At 54.6% G+C, this 14,916-nt stretch overlaps 1 protein-coding gene across 1 annotated transcript in view; it reads left to right on the plus strand.

The window, feature by feature from the left end:
- Positions 1-10,102: 10,102 nt before the first annotated feature.
- The window catches only part of LOC137299702 (F-BAR domain only protein 1-like), a 29,089-nt gene continuing 24,275 nt past the window's right edge, over positions 10,103-14,916 (plus strand). The window contains exon 1 of the mRNA XM_067968641.1: positions 10,103-10,244. Coding sequence (XP_067824742.1) covers positions 10,103-10,244 — 142 coding nt within the window. The remainder of the gene's footprint in view (positions 10,245-14,916) is intronic.

Consider the following 14,916-nt stretch of genomic DNA (forward strand, 5'->3'; position numbering starts at 1 on the left):
CTCAGTACTGCACTAAAGTGTCCACTCAGATTATGAACTCATGTCCTGGGGTGAGGCTTAATCTCACGACCTTCTGATTCAGAGGGAAAAGTGCTACTATTGAGTCAAGCTGCCATTGTACCACAGACTGATGATTAAAGTCAAGAAACATTTCAAGGCTATAGAAGTTTGTACAATCTGTATTTTATACGTACAGAGGAACTCAGGTAAAGGGCCAAATCTCTAGCTCAGCTCACCACTTAACGCTGAAAAGAGTAAATAAGATGGGGCAAATCGAGAAGCTTTGGTTTGCAAAGCTTGTAGATTGCAGGGGGAGGGGATAGACACTATAGAAAGAAAGAAAGACATTTCTATAGCACCTTTCACGACCTCAGGATGTTCTAAAGTGCTTCACAGCCAATGAAGTACCTTTGAAGTGTAGTCACTGTTGTTACAGCAGGAAAGATCTTGATTCCAAAACAATCACTGGGAAAATCTGAGGGATTTCTGTATCCATTAGCCTTTCTGTATCCATTAGCTATTGATCTAGACAGGAATTGCTGGATGAAAAAAGGCCAAGATCCATCTAGCTCACTTTCTACAATCCTGGCAGTCACATGATACAACGATAATGGAGTTGTTGACTAATCAGAGCAATCAATCTCCATCAATGAGTCTCCAACAGACCCAGACATGAGGCGAGGAAAACCCCCAGATGTGGAGAGCTTTGGGAACCAGAGGCCCGAAGTCACCTGTTCCTTCCTAACTTGTTACACTCACCACATGTCATGTATCAAATTAATCATATACGGGATCCCCAAATATTTTCTGAGTGGAACCTATTTGATTTGCATTTGAATGAATCAATACTCTTTGCTTCCATCGTCTCCCCAGGGAGCCTGCTCCATAGATTGACCACTCGATCACTGGAATATTGTTTCTGCAGATCAGTTTTGAATTTAACTTCCTTCAAGCACAGGCCGTGTCCTCGGGTTCTACTGCTCTGGACAAGGTGAAACAGCTGGACACGGTCGACATTATCTACTCCCTTTAAAATCCTAAAAACAGCAATCAGATCACCTCTCAACCTTCTCTTTTCCAATGAGAACATGCCCAATATGTATAATCGCTCCTCCTAATCCAATCCCTCCATCCCCTCAGGTTGTTCTCTTCTCTAACCTTTCAATAACTGCAATATCCTTTTTGTACTGTGGTGACCAGAACTGTACACATTACTCGAAGTGCGGTCACACCAATGATTTATAAAGTGGCAGCGTTACCTCACTATTTAAGCTCAATATTGACCTTTTAATGGATGCCAACATCTGCTTTGCTTCACTCACTGCCTCTGAGCATTGTTGCAATAGCTTCAATTTATTGTCAGTCGCGATCCCTTATCTCATTGCTTCCTATCTCCTTCGGTGGTCACTGGCACTTTGTCAGACTCCACACCTTAGCTCGCTGAGTACACTGACACTGTGGGCAGTTATTGGCCTCGCAGATACTCTCTCCTCACATCCAGCGGCAGTGCCGGACTTTATCCTCAACCCAGGACCCTCACTCGTGAGCGATCGTGGACCGACCCTCTCACCGTACCGCCTCTCCCCCTTCTCCGAACCTTTAACATATAAGAACGAACTTGCATTTATACAGCACCTTTCATGACCTTAGGATGTTCCAAAGTGCTTTACAGCCAATTAAGTACGTTTTGAAGTGTAGTCGCTGTTGTAATGTTGGGAAATGAGGCAGCCAATTTGCACACAGCAAGATCCCACAAACAGCAATGTGATAATGACCACTGTTTTAGTGATTTTGGTTGAGGTATAAATATTGGCCCAGGACACCGGGGAGGACCCCCCTGCTCTTCTTCGAATAGAGCCATGGGATCTTTTACGTCTACCTGAGAGGGCAGATGGGGCCTCGGTTTAATGCCTCATCTGAAAGACGGCACCTCCGACAGTGCAGCACTCCCTCACTAGTCCACTGGGAGTGTCAGCCTGGATTATGGGCTCAAGCCTCTGGAGTGGGACTTGAACCTACAACCTTCTGATTCGGAGTTGAGATTACAACAGTGACTACACTTTATATTATCATAGCAGGTGTAGCACAGGAGGAGGCCATTCAGCCCATCGTGCCTGTGCTGGCTCTTTGAAAGAGCTATCCAATTAGTCCCACTCCTCTGCTCTTTCCCCGTAGCCCTGTAAATTTTTTCCCTTCAAGTATTTATCTAATTCCCTTTTAAAAGTTACTTTTGAATCTGCTTCCACCGCCCTTTCAAGCAGCACATTCCAGATCATAACAACTCGCTGCGTAAAAAATGTTATGTCGCCTCTCTGACTCTTTTGCCAATTACCTTCTCCTTATTTACTCTATCAAAACTGTTCATGATTTTGAACACCTCTATCAAATCTCCCCTCAACCTTCTCTGCTCTAAGGAGAACAACCCCAGCTTCTCCAGTCTCTCCACGTAACTCAAGTCCCTCATCCCTGGGACCATTCTAGTAAATCTCCTCTGCGTTTCAAAAGTACTTCACAGGGAACTCCAGGAAGTCCCTTCCTAGCCCCCGAGAGAGAGTCCCATTTCTTCAGCCCCTGACCCGAGAGATTGGTTTCCCCGGATTTGGGTGGTGTTCAGGTCTTGGGCCCTGACTATATTCCGAAGGTCATGTGTTTACGTCAGACTCACACACACATTATTTATGTTTCTTAAATGTCACAAAGCTCCAATAAATAGCCTGAGAATCGATCCCCAGCTGGGAGTCAGCACACAACTGGCTTTACAATTGATCGAGTAAAGACACTGTGGTCACTGGATTAACAAGCTGGGATTCTCCTGTGTCCTAAAGGACCGGCTCCCTCACACATTAACGTGGGAGCCGCCTATTAGTCAGAAACATCACTCACAGAAAGTGGGTCTGAGCCTGTCCGGGGCGGGCAGGCGAGGGGGGGGGTGCAGGTTTGTCCCTCTCTGGGGGAGGGGGGGCAGAAATCTTAAAATTAGAGCTAGGCCATTCAGGGTAGTGGAAATGTGAAACTCTCTTCCCCCAAAAGGCTGTGGATGCTGAGGGTAAATTGAAGCGTTCAAGACTGAGATCGATAGATTTTTGTTGGGTAAGGGTATCGGGGGATATGGAACCAAGGCGGGTAAATGGAGTTAAGATACAGATCAGCCATGATCTGATTGAATGGCGGTGAAGACTCGAGGGGCTGAATGGCCTCCTCCTGTTCCTATATTCCTAATACCAGTAACAACTCAGGGTGGTTATGGGCTAAATGACCTTTGCCCTTTACCTTTTCTCCTTGACCTCTGCACTGCACTAGACGACAACTCAGAAGAAAGTAAATGCCAAAGACACTGTTTTAGACACAGTCCAATCCCTGATCATCATCGATCCATGAGCGGCAGTGATTGGCAGGTCCTGAGACTGGGGGAGGGCAGAATTACAACAAGCCGAGATGTGATTGGATGGCAGCTGGAATCAAAGCACCAATCCAATCCTCAGATAATAGCAGTATGGATTACAACATCAAGTCGGGTTAGGGACAGGCTGTGACAGAGAGATTGAGGTGGAGGGAATCAGCCTGGAGGTCTGGGCATCTCTGGCTGAAATCTCTAACCTCTGGCACTCACCTGCTCTGCCCTTGTTCTGCTCAAATGTAAACAATCTTACAACACCAAGTTATAGTCCAACAATTTTATTTGAAAATCACAAGCTTTCGGAGGCTTCCTCCTTCGTCAGGTGAATGTGGAAATCCTTGAACGTTTCGCATTTACAGACAATCATTCCAACTGCCCGTTGTCAAGGCAATCAAAGTGTTCAGACAGAGAGGTGTTACCGACAAGACCACCGAATATACAAACGGCCAGAACACAAAACAGAGAGAGAGAGAGGGAGAAACATCCGAAAGGAAGAGAAAGACAGAAAATGACCCGTTGAATTAAAAATAGATAACTTTTATTCGCTGATGGGGTTACGTGTGGCGTGACATGAACCCAAGATCCCAGTTGAGGCCGTCCTCATGGGTGCGGAACTTGGCTATCAAATTCTGCTCGACGATTTTGCGTTGTCATGTGACTCGAAGGCCGCCTTGGAGTACGCTTACCTGAAGATCGGTGGCTGAATGTCCTTGACTGCTGAAGTGTTCCCCGACTGGGAGGGAACCCTCCTGTCTGGCGATTGTTGCGCGGTGTCCGTTCATCCGTTGTCGCAGCGTCTGCATGGTCTCGCCAATGTACCATGCTCTGGGGCATCCTTTCCTGCAACATATGAGGTAGACAATGTTGGCCGAGTCACAGGAGTATGAACCATGTACCTGGTGGGCGGTGTCCTCTCGTGTGATGGTGGTATCTGTGTCGATGATCTGGCATGTCTTGCAGAGGTTGCCGTGGCAGGGTTGTGTGGTGTCGTGGACGCTGTTCTCCTGAAAGCTGGGTAATTTGCTGCGAACGATGGTCTGTTTGAGGTTGGGTGGCTGCTCACCAGATGTGAAGATTCCACTGAGGTAGGGGTCACTAGATATGAGTGGCAGCAAGAATTACATAGAATTTACTTCACAAAAACAGGCCATTCGGCCCAACAGGTCGATGCCGGTGTTTATGCTCCACATGAGCCTTCTCGTTCCCTACTACATCTCACCCGATCACCATATCCTTCTATTCCTTTCTCCCTCATGTGTTTATCGAGCTTCCCCTTAAATGTATCTACACTATTCACCTCAACTACTCCTTGTGGGAGCGAGTTCCACATTCTCACCACTCTCTGGGTAAAGAAGTTTCTCCTGAATTCCCTATTGGATTTATTAGTGACTATCTTCTATTTAAGACCCTTGGTTTTGACCTCCCCCACAAGTGAAACATCTTCTCTACGTCTACCCTATCGAACCCTTTCATAATCTTAAAGACCTCTATCAGGTCACCCCTCAGCCTTCTCTTTTCTAGAGAAAAAAGCCCCAGCCTGTTCAATCTTTCCTGATAGTTATAACCTCCCAGTTCTGTTGTTATCCTTTTTTGCACCTTCTCCAGTGCCTCTATATCCTTTTTATAATATGGAGACCTGAACTGAACACAATACTCCAAGTGTGGTCTAACCAAGGTTCGAAACAGGTTTAACATGATTTCTCTGCTTTTCTATTCTATCCCTCTAGAAATGAACCCCAGTTCTTGGTTTGCCTTTTTTATGGCCTTATTAACCTGCGTCGCTACTTTCAGTGATTTGTGTATCTGTACCCCCAGATCCCTCTGCTCCTCTCCCCCATTTAGACTCTGATTATCCAAGCAGTGTGTGGCCTCCTTATTCTTCCTACCAAAATGCACCACCTCACACTTACCTATATTGAAATTCATTTGCCAATTACATGCCCATTTTGCAAGTTTATTAATGTCTTCCTGTATTTTGTCGCAGTCCTCCTTATTATTAACTATACTGAGAGGAGTAGGAGCTGGTGAGAGCAGGAATTATTCTGAACCGGGACAGAGTGTTTCACAATCAGACCCTAACCCACAAGGGGCAGCTCCGTTGTGTGGAGCCCCAGGTGTTTGTGTCGCAAACACTTTCAGACCTGGAGACCAACTGGGGCTGAAGTAACTCTGGTGTAGGGGCAGGGTAACTGTGAGGGTGAGTATGGAGCGGGGGGTAGACAGGCTGGGGGTCAGTGTCAGGGAGTGGAGATGGGCGTGTTCACAAATGTGCTCAGCACATCCGATCCAAAGCAATTAGAAATACAGAAAATGAAGCTGATTGTTGAAATAAGCAGCTCAGGGTCTGTAATAAAGGTTAATAAACAGCAGAGAATGTAAAAATGTCTTTTGATCTCTGGGTTCTGGGCATGTTCGATTAGCAATTGGAAGTGGCCAGTGAATAGCTTAATCTCCATTGGGCTGGAGTAGTGATCAGGTTAATCTTTATCGGGATGAGGCAATGAATTAGTTAATGTTTGTTGGGACAGGGCAACGGATGGGTGCATCTCTGTTACACCCATTAACCCCTACCTTGCTGAATAAATTCAGGATAGTTAACACCACAAATGATGAACAAGATAAACCAATCATTGTAATCTCTGTTTATTCTGAATTTGGCAAAATCATAACCCAATGCCCCTCCCCCACACACACACAGTAAAGGGTTAATATGTGCTGTTTGTGTCTGGTAAATAATATCATTGGAGCAATTTTTATCACTACAGACCTTCCTTTACTAAAAACACATTTTATTGTATTGGGATGAGGCCACCCCAGGCTCCAGATGCTGTTCCAGGAATTAGGCTCAGGGATAATATTTGCTTTGGGCTCAGGGATGGGACCTCTCACTTTGAAATGTTTCTTTTGTGCAGCTTTACCCAGTAATATCCTGGTGCCTTATGTTACTCTTAGAACCTGGGCCCATCTGTATGTACAGCTGTGTGAGTGTTTGACAGGGGTACCAAGAGAGAACAGGGAGGGGCAGCACAGAATTCCAAAACGAGGGAATAATGTTGGACCCAAATGTCTGGTTACCGAGAATGTTAGTGTTGTACTTTTTATGCTCAGTATTCTGGGTCCAACAACAACAACTTGCATTTATATAGCGCCTTTAACGTAGTAAAACGTCCCAAGGTGCTTCAAAGGAGTGTAATCAGACAAAATTTGACACCGAGCCACATAAGGAGATATTAGGACAGGTGACCAAAAGCTTGGTCAAAGAGGTAGGTTTTAAGGAGCATCTTAAAGGAGGAGAGAGAGGCGGAGAGGTTTAGGGAGGGAATTCCAGAATGCGGGGCCCAGGCAGCTGAAGGCACGGCCGCCAATGGTGAGGTGAAGGAAATCGGGGATGCGCAAGAGGCCAGAGTTAGAGGAGCGCAGAGATCTCGGAGGGTTGTAGGGCTGGAGGAGGCTACAGAGATAGGGAGGGGCGAGGCCACGGAGGGATTTGAACACGCGGATGAGAATTTTAAAATCGAGGTGTTGCCAGACCAGGAGCCAATGTAGGTCAGTGAGCACAGGGGGTGATGGGTGAACGGGACAGGGGGTGATATTCTCTGCTCTATTGTTCCTGATTCTCAGCCTTGACAAAAGATCCTAATCGTACTTCTTGCTTGCTTGGGCAGGGTCTTACATTTCATGCAGACGATGACTTCTTGTCAGACCTACTGGAACAGATATGAGAGACTCTCCTCTCTGTAAAGCACTGACTCTTGCTGGGGTACAGTTTCCACGGGCATCAATTGTCTCCTGTACGTTGCCCATAGGGCCATTCTTCATGTGTGGGCATAAACAGTATAGACTATTTGACTGTGGGTAGCATCACAGTAGATCTCATTCCTGTCCTCGTCCATTTCAGTCGTGGCTCAGTGGTTGGCACTCTCGCCTCTGAGTCAGAAGATTGTGCGTTCCACTTCAGAGACGAGCAAAAAAAAATCTCAGCTGACATTCCTGAGGGAGTGCTGCACTGTCCGAGGTGCCGTCTTTCAAATGAGATGTTAAACCGAGGCCCTGCCTGCCCTCTCAGGTGGACGTAAAAGATCCCACGACCACTATTTGAAGAAGAGCAGGGGAGTTCTCCCCAATGTCATGGTCAATATTTATCCCTCAACCAACGTCACTAAAACAGATTATCTGGCCGATTAGCTCATTGCTGTTTGTGGGATCTTGCTGTGTGCAAATTGGCTGCCGAGTTTCCTTTATTGCAACAGTGATTTCAAAAAAGTACTTAATTCGCTGCAAAGCGCTTTGGGACGTCCTAAGGTCATGAAGAGAGCTGTATCAATGCATTTTGCAGCAGGGATAGAATCATAGAATCAGAGAAAGTTACGGCACAAAAGGAGGCCATTCGGCCCATCGTGTCCGTGCTGGCCGAAAAAGAGCTTTCCAGATTAATCCCACTTTCCAGCACTTGGTCCGTAGCCCTGTAGGTTACAGCTCTTCAGGTGCACATCCAGGTACTTTTTAAATGAGTTGAGGGTTTCTGCCTCTACCACCCTCTCAGGCAGTGAGTTCCAGACTCCCACCACCCTCTGGGTGAAAACATTTCTCCTCAGCTCCCCTCTAATCCTTCTACCAATTACTTTAAATCTATGCCCCCTAATCACTGACCCCTCTGCTAAGGGAAATGGGTCCTCCCTATCCACTCTATCTAGTCCTGTCATAATTTTATATACTTCAATTAAATCTCCCCTCAGCCTCCTTTGTTCCAAAGAAAACAACCCCAGCCTATCCAATCTTTTCTCGAAGCTAAAATTCTCCAGTCCTGGCAACATCCTCGTAAATCTCCTCTGTACCCTCTCTAGTGCAATCACATCTTTCCTGTAATGTGGTGACCAGAACTGTACGCAGTACTCAAGCTGCGGCCTAACCAATGTTTTATACAGTTCTAGCATAACCTCCCTGCTCTTATATTCTTTGCCTCAGCTAATAAAGGAAAGTATCGCGTATGCCTTCTTAACCACCTTATCTACCTGTCCTGCTACCTTCAGGGATCTGTGGACATGCACTCCAAGGTCCCTTTGTTCCTCTACACCTCTCCGTATCCTCCCATTTATTGTGTATTCCCTGGCCTTGTTTGCCCTCCCCAAATGCATTACCTCACACTTCTCTGGATTGAATTCCATTTGCCACTTTTCTGCCCACTGACCAGTCCATTGATATCTTCCTGCAGTCTACAGCTTTCCTCCTCACTATTAACCACATGGCCAATTTTTGTATCATCTGCAAACTTCTTAATCATGGCCCCCACATTCAAGTCCAAATCATTAATATATACCACAAAAAGCAAGGGACCTAGCACTGAGCCCTGCGGAACCCCACTGGAAACAGCCTTCCAGTCACAAAAACGCCCGTCGACCGTTACCCTTTGCTTCCTGCCATCGAGCGAATTTTGGATCCAACTCGCCACTTTCCCTTGGATCTCATGGGCTTTTAGTTTTTTGACCAGTCTGCCATGTGTCAAAAGCCTTGCTAAAATCCATGTAGACTGCATCAAACGCGCTACCCTCATCGACCCTCCTTGTTACCTCCTCAAAAAATTCAATCAAGTTAGTCAGACACGACCTTCCCTTAACAAATCCATGCTGACTGTCCTTGATTACTCCATGCCTTTCTAAATGACGGCTTATCCTGTCCCTCAGAATCGATTCCAATAATTTGCCCACCAGCGAGGTTATACTGACTGGCCTATAATTACTCGGTCTATTTCTTTCTCCCCTTTTTAAACAATGGTACATTTGTAATAGTAAAAAATTCTGATAAAATTCTGTCAGGGCTGGACAGACTGGATGCAGGGAGGGTGTTTCCCCTGGCTAGAACGAGGGGTCGAGAAGGGGAGAAATGTCTTCACTCAGAGGGTGGTGAACCTGTGGAATTCTCTACCACAAAAGGCAGTGGAGGCCAAGTCACTGAATATATTTAAGAAGGAGCTAGATAGATTTCTAGACACAAGCATCAAGGGGTATGGGGAGAGTGCGGGAATATGGTATTGAGATAGAGGATCAGCCATGATCATATTGAATGGCGGAGTAGGCTCGAAGAGCCGAATGGCCTACTCCTGCTCCTATTCTCTATGTCTGTATGTTTTTTAGTAGCTAAAAATACAAAGATTTTGATCTTATTCTTTCCGTTCTGTGCCTTGTGGGGAAAAGGTTCTGGTTAAATAGTGAATTTAATTTTGCCTTCTGCAAAGCTGCTACTTTTGTGTTACTATAATATTATTGGTGTCAAAGTGATTGTAACAGAGTGAGAGAGTTTTATCCGACATAAGGGCATCACTTTAAGAGGAACTCAATCCACAGTGACTGATTTTCACCCCTCCCTGACTCTGGTCCCAATACACTGGATTGTTTTAAATTAATACTAACAGTATATTAACAGTTTCACTATTACATTTCTTATTAGCTACTGAACAATTTATCCACGGTTACTGACAATGACTCTCACACTTCAACTTTCTGCAGATACACTGGATCTGATTTGAAATTGAACACGAAATACCAGGAAATGGGAAAAGCGCGCCACTGCCTGTTTCACTATAAATCAATACGACTTCCTGCTCGCTGCTGATTGGCTGCCGGTGTGGTCATTCCTGCATATTAATGAGGCTGACGTCAGGTGGCCGGAGTGGGTGGTGATTTCTGGCCGTGAGAAGGAGCGGCGTAAATGGCGGCTCCGCAGCAAGGAACCGGCCCCGGCATCGAGCCCCTGCCCGGGGGCTCCCAGCGCAAAGCCTCTGCCCTGGTGGTGGTCGGAGAGTCTGGGAGGCCCGAGCTGCTGCGGGATGTGATTGCACAGATCGAGCGAGGTGGGGTTTTAATGTGTGAGAGGCGGTGGGATTAAACCAGGCGAAGTCTTGGAGAGAGGAGGCAAGAGGCGAGCAGATTGCGGCGGGGGCGGATGAAAGGGAACTGGGGCTTAGCAGCTGGTTAATACCCTTCCTGGGGAATCGGGGCAATTGCAAACCCGTGCAACCCGCTCCTAGAGCATTACAGCTGGTTAATACCCTTCCTGGGGAATCGGGGCAACTTATTGGGGAATCGGGGCAATTGCAAACCCGTCAAACCCGCTCCGGAGGCATTGCAGCATTTGGGAGTCTGTAAAACCCCCTGGTAGACGGCTTGAGGGGCGGGGGGATTACTGTACCCCAACTGACCGCTTCATTGCCGCTAGAATTTCTTTGTTTTCTGCCTCTGATGAGGTGGATTTTGCCTCTGGATGCGACTGAAATCCTTCCCTTTGTTTCCCATGTAAAACACAACCGGTCCCTGCAGCAGTCAAGAGATTGTTGTCGTTAATATGGGTGTAATTGTTGAATGTGGCAGCCGGAGGGCCCAGTACCGTGTTCGGGAATGGTTCTGGGTCGATGCGAGACGCTCCCTTGAAGCTCCATCTTCCTTTCAGGGGCGGTGTGGTGTGAGTGAGATGGAGCGGCGGCGCTTTCATTGCAGTTTGCAGGGATCGGTCTAACATTTCTACCCGCTCTCTTTTCCCCCCCCGACCCCCCTCCAAGTCCAAAGGGCTGCTTGTAATTTTTTTAAAAAATGATCAATATGTATCCCCGGGGTAATTGTAACCCGAGCTGGATTCGAGTCTGTCTCTGCAGCAGAGTTTGAATTTTTCAATGCGTTCCCGCAGAACGCCTCCTTGCGTCTGGTTTGCGGGATTTTCCCTTCCGTAGGATATAAAAACAACATGTCGGGGGTGGGAGGGGACCGATCAAAATCTCCAACCCGATGTCCTGTAACGTGCAGCGGATCCCAGGATTAGTGAGAGGCAACAGACTCGATATTACAGCCCGCACCGTGCCTGTCAGTGTCATAGTGTGGGGCACTGGACACCGTCAGTTTCACCCCCGCGGATACATTGTGTCGGTTTCACCCCCGCGGATACATTGTGTCGGTTTCACCCCCGCGGATACATTGTGTCGGTTTCACCCCACGGATACATTGTGCCGGTTTCACCCCCGCGGATACATTGTGTCGGTTTCACCCCACGGATACATTGTGTCGGTTTCACCCCCCGATACATTGTGTCAATTTCCTGTTCCTACAGCAGTCGCTGCACTCGGGACATTTTACTACGTTAAAGGCGCTATATAAATAAACATAGGTTGTTGTGATCCGCCCGCCCAATATTCCTAATTGTCCCTCGATATTTTTACACTTAAACGCGTTTCTTTGTTTAAATTCCGCGCACTTCTGTCTCCCGTTTCTGTTTGGGACGGGCTGTCTCCTTAGACGGGCTGGGCTCCGCTATAGACGCCAGGTAGCCCGAATCCAACTGCAGGTCGGTAACCTGTTATTACCTGGGTGGGTACAGCAGGCACTCAGTTAGTAATTGATACAACTGAGGGCACAGTAAATTGTGTGGATGGGAGCAGGATGTTACAAAGGGCCATAGAATAAAAGTCCAAGACGATGCAACCTGTGCTCATATTTTAACCTTTAAGTCCAGGTATCATTCTGGTGAATCTGCGCTGCACCCAGGCCAATATATCCTTCCTCGGGTGCCCAGAACTGAACGCAGTCTCCAGATGGGGTCTGACCCCGAGCTCTGTACAACTGAAGCATCTCTTCCACTCCCTTTGTATTCCAGTTCTTGAGAGAAACGCCAACATTCCATTAGCCTTTTCGTACCTTTTAGAAATCTGTGTACATGGACCCCTAAATCCCTGTGTTGCCCCCTGGCTGCCGGCGTTGCCCCTCCCCCTGGCTGCCGGCGTTGCCCTCCCCCTGGCTGCCGGCGTTGCCCCTCCCCCTGGCTGCCGGCGTTGCCCCTCCCCCTGGCTGCCGGCGTTGCCCCTCCCCCTGGCTGCCGGCGTTGCCCCTCCCCCTGGCTGCCGGCGTTGCCCCTCCCCTGGCTGCCGGCGTTGCCCCTCCCCCTGGCTGCCGGCGTTGCCCCTCCCCCTGGCTGCCGGCGTTGCCCCTCCCCCTGGCTGCCGGCGTTGCCCCTCCCCCTGGCTGCCGGCGTTGCCCCTCCCCCTGGCTGCCGGCGTTGCCCCTCCCCCTGGCTGCCGGCGTTGCCCCTCCCCCTGGCTGCCGGCGTTGCCCCTCCCCCTGGCTGCCGGCGTTGCCCCTCCCCCTGGCTGCCGGCGTTGCCCCTCCCCCTGGCTGCCGGCGTTGCCCCTCCCCCTGGCTGCCGGCGTTGCCCCTCCCCCTGGCTGCCGGCGTTGCCCCTCCCCCCCGGCTGCCGGCGTTGCCCCTCCCCCCCCGGCTGCCGGCGTTGCCCCTCCCCCCCCCGGCTGCCGGCGTTGCCCCTCCCCCCCCCGGCTGCCGGCGTTGCCCCCCCCCCCCCCCGGGCTGCCGGCGTTGCCCCCCCCCCCCCCCGGGCTGCCGGCGTTGCCCCCCCCCCCCCCGGGCTGCCGGCGTTGCCCCCCCCCCGGGCTGCCGGCGTTGCCCCCCCCCCCCCGGGCTGCCGGCGTTGCCCCCCCCCCCCGGGCTGCCGGCGTTGCCCCCCCCCCCCCGGGCTGCCGGCGTTGCCCCCCCCCCCCCCCGGCTGCCGGCGTTGCCCCCCCCTGCCGGCGTTGCCCCCCCCCCCCCCGGCTGCCGGCGTTGCCCCCCCCCCCCGGCTGCCGGCGTTGCCCCCCCCCCCCCCCCCGGCTGCCGGCGTTGCCCCCCCCCCCCCGGCTGCCGGCGTTGCCCCCCCCCCCCCGGCTGCCGGCGTTGCCCCCCCCCCCCCCCGGCTGCCGGCCGTTGCCCCCCCCCCCCCCCGGCTGCCGGCGTTGCCCCCCCCCCCCGGCTGCCGGCGTTGCCCCCCCCCCCCGGCTGCCGGCGTTGCCCCCCCCCCCCCCGGCTGCCGGCGTTGCCCCCCCCCCCCCCCGGCTGCCGGCGTTGCCCCCCCCCCCCTCCCGACTGCCGGCGTTGCCCCCCCCCCCCCCCCCCCCCGGCTGCCGGCGTTTGCCCCCCCCCCCCCCCCCGGCTGCCGGCCGTTGCCCCCCCCGGCTGCCGGCGTTGCCCCCCCCCCCCCCGGCTGCCGGCGTTGCCCCCCCCCCCCGGCTGCCGGCGTTGCCCCCCCCCCCCCCGGCTGCCGGCGTTGCCCCCCCCCCCCCTCCCCGACTGCCGGCGTTGCCCCCACCCCCCCCCCCGGCTGCCGGCGTTGCCCCCCCCCCCCCCCCCCCGGCTGCCGGCGTTGCCCCCCCCGGCTGCCGGCGTTGCCCCCCCCCCCCCCCCCCGGCTGCCGGCGTTGCCCCCCCCCCCCCCCGTCCGGCTGCCGGCGTTGCCCCCCCCCCCGGCTGCCGGCGTTGCCCCCCCCCCCCCGCTGCCGGCGTTGCCCCCCCCCCCCCCCGGCTGCCGGCGTTGCCCCCCCCCCCCCCCCCGGCTGCCGGCGTTGCCCCCCCCCCCCCCCCGGCTGCCGGCGTTGCCCCCCCCCCCCCGGCTGCCGGCGTTGCCCCCCCCCCCCCCCCCCCCGGCTGCCGGCGTTGCCCCCCCCCCCCCCCGGCTGCCGGCGTTGCCCCCCCCCCCCCGGCTGCCGGCGTTGCCCCCCCCCCCCGGCTGCCGGCATTGCCCCCCCCCCCCCCCGGCTGCCGGCGCTGCCCCCCCCCCCCGCCGGCGTTGCCCCCCCCCCCCCGCCGGCGTTGCCCCCCCCCCCCCCGCCGGCGTTGCCCCCCCCCCCCGCCGGCGTTTGCCCCCCCCCCCGCCGGCGTTGCCCCCCCCCCCGCCGGCGTTTGCCCCCCCCGGATGCCTGCGTTGCCCCCCCCCCCCCCCCGGCTGCCGGCGTTGCCCCCCCCCCCCCCCCCGGCTGCCGGCGTTGCCCCCCCCCCCCCCCCCCCCCCCGGCTGCCGGCGTTGCCCCCCCCCCCCCCCCCCCCCGGCTGCCGGCGTTGCCCCCCCCCCCCCCCGGCTGCCGGCGTTGCCCCCCCCCCCCCGGCTGCCGGCGTTGCCCCCCCCCCCCCCCCCCCGGCTGCCGGCGTTGCCCCCCCCCCCGGCTGCCGGCGCTGCCCCCCCCCCCGGCTGCCGGCGCTGCCCCCCCCCCGGCTGCCGGCGCTGCCCCCCCCCCCGGGCCGGCGCTGCCCCCCCCCCCCCCCCCCGGCTGCCGGCGTTGCCCCCCCCCCCCCCCCCGGCTGCCGGCGTTGCCCCCCCCCCCCCCCCCCGCCCGGCTGCCGGCGTTGCCCCCCCCCCCGGCTGCCGGCGTGCCCCCCCCCCCCCCCGGCTGCCGGCGTTGCCCCCCCCCCCCCCCGGCTGCCGGCGTTGCCCCCCCCCCCCCGGCTGCCGGCGTTGCCCCCCCCCCCCCCGGCTGCCGGCGTTGCCCCCCCCCCCCCCGGCTGCCGGCGGTTGCCCCCCCCCCCCCGGCTGCCGGCATTGCCCCCCCCCCCCCGGCTGCCGGCGTTGCCCCCCCCCCCGCCGGCGTTGCCCCCCCCCCCCGCCGGCGTTGCCCCCCCCCCCCGCCGGCGTTGCCCCCCCCCCCCGCCGGCGTTGCCCCCCCCCCCGCCGGCGTTGCCCCCCCCCCCCGCCGGCGTTGCCCCCCCCCCCGCCGGCGTTA

Source organism: Heptranchias perlo, chromosome 29, assembly GCF_035084215.1.
Source record: "Heptranchias perlo isolate sHepPer1 chromosome 29, sHepPer1.hap1, whole genome shotgun sequence".
Classification (NCBI taxonomy): domain Eukaryota; kingdom Metazoa; phylum Chordata; class Chondrichthyes; order Hexanchiformes; family Hexanchidae; genus Heptranchias; species Heptranchias perlo.